Source organism: Hordeum vulgare, chromosome 1H (assembly GCF_904849725.1).
Source record: "Hordeum vulgare subsp. vulgare chromosome 1H, MorexV3_pseudomolecules_assembly, whole genome shotgun sequence".
Classification (NCBI taxonomy): Eukaryota; Viridiplantae; Streptophyta; class Magnoliopsida; order Poales; family Poaceae; genus Hordeum; species Hordeum vulgare.
In genome coordinates, this window is record NC_058518.1 from 494,417,076 (window position 1) to 494,422,643 (window position 5,568).

General features: G+C 44.5%; 1 protein-coding gene across 1 annotated transcript; it reads right to left on the bottom strand.

The window, feature by feature from the left end:
- Positions 1–1,642: 1,642 nt before the first annotated feature.
- LOC123449418 (ATP synthase subunit beta, mitochondrial-like) lies at positions 1,643–5,190 on the bottom strand. The gene is made up of 9 exons (XM_045126643.1): positions 4,622–5,190; positions 3,949–4,024; positions 3,748–3,836; positions 3,518–3,635; positions 3,326–3,429; positions 3,088–3,246; positions 2,718–2,942; positions 2,324–2,635; positions 1,643–2,012 (listed from the first exon to the last, which is right to left on the bottom strand). Exons 1-9 carry the CDS (start codon positions 5,090–5,092, stop codon positions 1,902–1,904), a joined length of 1,665 nt encoding a protein of 554 aa, XP_044982578.1. The 5' UTR covers positions 5,093–5,190; the 3' UTR covers positions 1,643–1,901.
- Positions 5,191–5,568: the final 378 nt, after the last annotated feature.

Here is a 5,568-nt window from a genome sequence, read left to right on the forward strand (position 1 = left end):
TGCGAACATACTCTGAACCGAGATGTGTCCATCTACCTAGAACTCCAAAATCCCTCACAGACAAGCCGGAACAAATAAGATTGACCTTCCAAAGTAAAGAACAAGAACCGCGCTAATTTGCAACGATGTTGATGGCTGAAATTATTCATGTCAAGTACCTCAAATATTTCAAATGTTAGTGTAGCTACACGTGTTACTTAGACCTATGTGTTACATTCTTGTAGTGTGATGTGTTGAGATATCGCAACTGTGGGTTGCCATATTTTGACATGGAAGCTTATGCAAGGAAAATTTGTGCTTCCTGTATGTGCGCTTTCCACCAGTATTCAAAGTTGTGCATTAAGTATTTATGTTCTCTTGTAGTTTGCCAATTACCAACAGTACTATAAATGCAATGTTGTCTTGTAGTTTTCAAGTTGCAGTTTAGAGCTCTTTGAAAATGGGCCCCCTTTCTCTTTTACTTTTCCTTGCTACATCTATACTCCCAAATTGTATTTACCGTGTCTACTCGAGAAGATACCATACTTGTATAAAGCATATATTGATCAAGTCTTGAACAATCATTGGTAAAATTGAGAAAGCGTTACATAACATCAATTCTTTGCTTGCACGTTCTTTGATCATGTGTAAATTAATCACAAAAATCAGTTTGTTAAAACAGCTTGGTGATCGTGGCAAGATACTTCCTTCTTCACGTGGTTGCTTGATCCCAGCGGTGTCCCTCTTTTGAAAACGTAATTTGAATGACATGATATTGTGTATCCTTTTTATCCCAAAGGCGGTCGTTGCAAGATAATTCCTTCTTCATTTGTTTTTTTTCGAAATGCATGGTTGTGCCTCTTGCGAAAGCAGAAGCTTCGCAAAACCATATTTCTTATAGAAAAAACACGTTCTTTTAGTTTTCAAGAGACACGATCATGCCTCTCATAAAAGAAAAAACATGTCTCTCATAAAAAACACACTTTTTTCGTTTCTGAAAGGTCCGACGGTGCTTCTCGCAAAAAAAAGAACATGTTTTTTCTTGTATCTTTTCTAAAAAAATCATTGAAAAGCTAGAAAGACCGGTAAAAACCCAAAATATAAAAAACAACAAAACAAAATAAAAAAACACATGCAGAAAAATAAAAAAATACTTCCTACGTTCGTAAATATAAGTTTTGATGTATATAGACATAGTTTAGAATGTAGATTCATTCAGTTTGCTTCATATGGAGTCCTTTAATGAAATCCATAAAAGATTTATATTTAGAAACAAGGAGTACAGAAGAAACACATAAAACCCGACACATGAAAGCATGCCAAGTGATGACAGGTAAAAGCAATCGTTGGAAGGCTTCCAAAAGAATGCTCCCTGACTAGTTCTCACACAATAGTCTTGTTCAGCCAAAGCATTTAAGATCAGATTTCCAAAGAAACTACAGAACCTAAAAAATGTCGGACACGGATGAGATGTTTGACATTGCTTTCGGTGATATTTCTATGCCGTCATAACAAGAAACCCAGAGTGGCACACACGATGCGATGTTTGACATGTTGATTTTATTATTCTATATGTTTCAAAGAGGAACCAACCTAAACACGAAATAGAAAATTAAGGCCAATTTTAAAACCTGCACAAAGACAGCTTCGCCAACAACAATAATAAACTAAACCAATTCATGACCTGTGGATCTGCATTACAAAGGGCACAAAGTTTTTTCCAAGCCAAGAGTAGTGTTGCTGTTGTGCAGACTAAACCAATGTCACTGCAGTTGCTTATTGCGGGTAAATTGGAGTAAAAACGAACAAAAACAAGGATCCCTCAGCAGGAGCTGGCACGCTCCTGCTCGTGAGCAAGTCTCGGGCGAACAGCTGAAATCCAAAAAAATTAACTTGTACAGGGTGGTGGTAACACCTCGTCATCAAGCATTCTCCTTGGCGATCTTCTCCGCCTTGGCCATGACTTCGTCGATGCCTCCAACCATGTAGAACGCCTGCTCCGAGAGGTCATCGTACTTGCCATCCAACACACCCTGCGCATTTCACCAATCAGGCATGTTAGCAAAGCACACATAATACATAGCTCCAGATAACTAAGCAGTCATATGGGAAGAGTAAAACAGCTATTCTTAAAAGCAAACAACTATATGCAAAAGGAGCATCTCAGGTTTTCGAGTAAGATGATCACAGGCAACAGAAATTTCTTAAAAGGTTTATACTTGGGTCTAATTCTGTGCAATGTTCATGAGCAAGCATATGACAAACATCCACTACATCACATGAGCAAGCGCTTATAGGATAGTGGTATTGCGTGTTTTAGAAAGTACTATGGTTCAATTCTCACCTGGAAACTTTGAACACCCTCCTTTAGATCCACGTACTTCCCTGGAGCACCAGTGAAAACTTCGGCAACATGGAAGGGCTGGCTCAGGAACCGCTGGATCTTCCTTGCACGAGCAACCGTCAACTTATCATCCTCACTGAGCTCATCCATACCCAAAATGGCAATGATATCCTGAAGATTCTTGTAGTTCTGAAGAACCTTCTGCACACCACGGGCAGTGTTGTAGTGATCCATACCCAGAACGTGGGGAGAAAGCATTCTTGATGTCGAGTCCAAAGGATCGACAGCAGGGTAAATGCCCAGCTCAGAAATCTGCACAGGTAGCTCATTACAGTCATAACTAGCGTATTATGTGTGTTGCATAATGATCATGTACTAGGGGCGACGGACAAACCGATCGTGACAACACAGTAGTAGCGTCAAGATGGGCAAAGGTGGTAGCAGGAGCAGGATCCGTCAAATCATCAGCAGGCACATAAATAGCCTGGACAGATGTAATAGAACCCTTCTTTGTCGTCGTAATCCGCTCTTGCAGTCCTCCAAGATCAGTAGCAAGAGTTGGTTGGTACCCCACAGCAGATGGAATACGTCCAAGGAGAGCAGACACCTCAGAGTTTGCCTGCCATGAAGAGTAACAAAAAAGTTCAGCAATGAGACTTAATTGCAATGGTTACAACATATTCGAAAGAGAAATATTGTTTAACAACACTATGGAACAGAGAAACAGAGGTGTCCGTACAAAAAAAAAGCCCTGCAGAAGTTACCTGGGTGAAACGGAAAATGTTGTCAATAAACAGAAGCACATCTTGTCCTTCAGCATCACGGAAATGCTCAGCAACAGTTAAACCAGTCAGACCAACACGAGCACGAGCACCCGGGGGCTCGTTCATCTGCCCGTAGACAAGAGCGCACTTGCTTTCGCTCTGCCACAAAAATCATTTTGTAAGGATAGCTTGCATATATGAGCTTCACAACTGAAATTATGAAATCCATAACAATTACCTGCTTATCATCAAGCTTGATGACACCACTTTCAATCATTTCCCGGTACAGGTCATTACCTTCACGGGTACGTTCTCCGACACCAGCGAACACAGAGAAACCACCTAAGGTACACAAACAAGCCAGGTACAATCAGTAAACCATAAGAAGCAGCTACACAATATAAACAATACAACTCTGTAGAATACCAACCATGGGCCTTGGCAACATTGTTGATCAACTCCATGATAAGAACAGTTTTACCCACTCCTGCACCACCGAAGAGACCAATTTTCCCACCCCTTTGGTATGGTGCAAGCAAATCGACAACCTGTAAGATACAGAATATTACACTATGATTAACACTTGATACATTATAGCACATATTCTCACACTGCATTCAATGGTTACATGAAATAATGTAAGATGGTGAAAGGTTATACCTTAATTCCAGTAACAAGAATTTGCTGCTCTGTGGCTTGCTCAACAAAAGCAGGGGCCTCACGATGAATAGGAAGATAGTCGTGTGTCTCTACAAGATAGAGATGTATCAATAATAACGACAACGATAAAAAGGCATTAGTACACAACTCCTCCATAAATAGGAACATGATGAAGGAACTAGCATAGAGAATGTCACTTACTTATGTCACCCTTGTGGTCAATTGGCTCACCAATAACGTTAATGATACGTCCAAGGGTGGCCCTCCCAACAGGAACCTGAGAAAGAGAAACAATTTCCAAGTCAAACAAATGAAGCACACAGCAGGTGAGTATGATTCAACTTCGAAAACGAACACCACGGGTGTACATGCATACATCATATATACAAGCAGATGCTCCTGCAGCAGACTGTAAATTGATCCCACTAAGGACACCAAAACCAAGTTTCTTGTATTCACTAAGCAATACTTGATATAGATAACTGTAACAAACAGACTTAATTGAACAACTGGTGGCTATGGGCCTATTGAGCATCATAGCTGAACCTAGATAACGCACATATGATCAAAATTAACTTCAAAGGTTTGATAATCAAACGGCAGACTACCAACCACAGCAGTCGGGACTTGTCAATAACATAAAAAATATCAATGTTCAACAACTTATACAGATCCTACGGAACACAACAAGTAAGCAATCGGCATATCGGTAATGATTTGAAACATAAAAGAGAGAGGCATATCCGACACGTGCCAGTCGGATTCGTGCATCCAGATCAAATCTAACCCTGCCAGATCTACATTTCATCAGATCGGGCACGACAGGAAATGCAGTTGCGGAAACGGCGAGCGGAGATTGAGATGCGGTCCTTACAGTGATGGGGGATCCGGTGTTGAGGACCTTCTGGCCGCGGACGAGCCCCTCGGTCCCGTCCATGGCGATGGTGCGCACGACGTTCTCGCCGAGATGCTGCGCCACCTCGAGCACGAGGCGGATGCTGTTGTCGAGCACCTCGAGCGCGGTGAGGATGGGCGGGAGGCCCTCGTCGAAGCGCACGTCGACGACGGCGCCGATGACCTGGCAGACCTGGCCGACGGAGCCGGCGCCGGTGAACTCGTCGGTGATCTTGGCGCCGACGTACTTGTCGGAGGTGGGGGGCAGCTTGTCGGCCGGGGCCGGGGCCTCGGCCGCGGCGGCGGAGGCGTAGGCGGCGGCGCGGTTGAAGAGGTAGCCGGCCGGGGACGGGCGGTGGAGCGGCGCCGGGCGCGGGCGCGGCGACGGGGAGGCCGCGCGGGCGCGGGACGCCGATCGGAGGAGCGAGGAGAGGGCCCGGCGCGTCGCCATGGCCGCGGATCGGGGCTGGATCTAGGGTTGGACTTTGTGCGGCGGCACCGCTGGTTGGGGAGGGGGGAGAGGGGAGGAGGGGAGTGAGGTGTGGAGAGGGCGTGGGGAATAAAAGCGGGGTGTGGTGGTATCGAAGGGCGGAATGGGGGGTGTGGGTGGACCTGGTCCACGGGGCCCGTGAAGGGTGGGGGGACGGCCCGTTTGGTCGCTCGCCCTGGTGTGTATGGGGCTGGTCCACTGAAATCCGGGGTGTTTGATTCGGGATGGATTCATTGTGGCTTCATTTCGCAGCTGGATTGGGGGTGGAATATGTTCCTGTTTCTTTTCGGTCTCGTTTGGTGAAGTCTTCATTTCTTTGCTTCTTTATTTTTTTTGAGGAAACTTTTCATTTCTTTGCTGTTTTTAAAAGGAAATGATAACACAGAAAAGTTCTCTGGTTTTTTTAAGTTGAAAATGTTCTCTGGTTAGGTGGTCCC

What these genes read in the sequence shown, in the direction of transcription:
- LOC123449418 (XM_045126643.1), bottom strand. Translation starts at nt 5,092, where the DNA reads ATGGCGACGCGCCGGGCCCTCTCCTCGCTCCTCCGATCGGCGTCCCGC. An exon ending in CTACTGTGTTGTCACGATCG is followed by an intron (nt 2,636 to 2,717) that starts GTTTGTCCGTCG and finishes CTACCTGTGCAG; the next exon opens with ATTTCTGAGCTGGGCATTTA. An exon ending in AGGGTGTTCAAAGTTTCCAG is followed by an intron (nt 2,013 to 2,323) that starts GTGAGAATTGAA and finishes TGAAATGCGCAG; the next exon opens with GGTGTGTTGGATGGCAAGTA.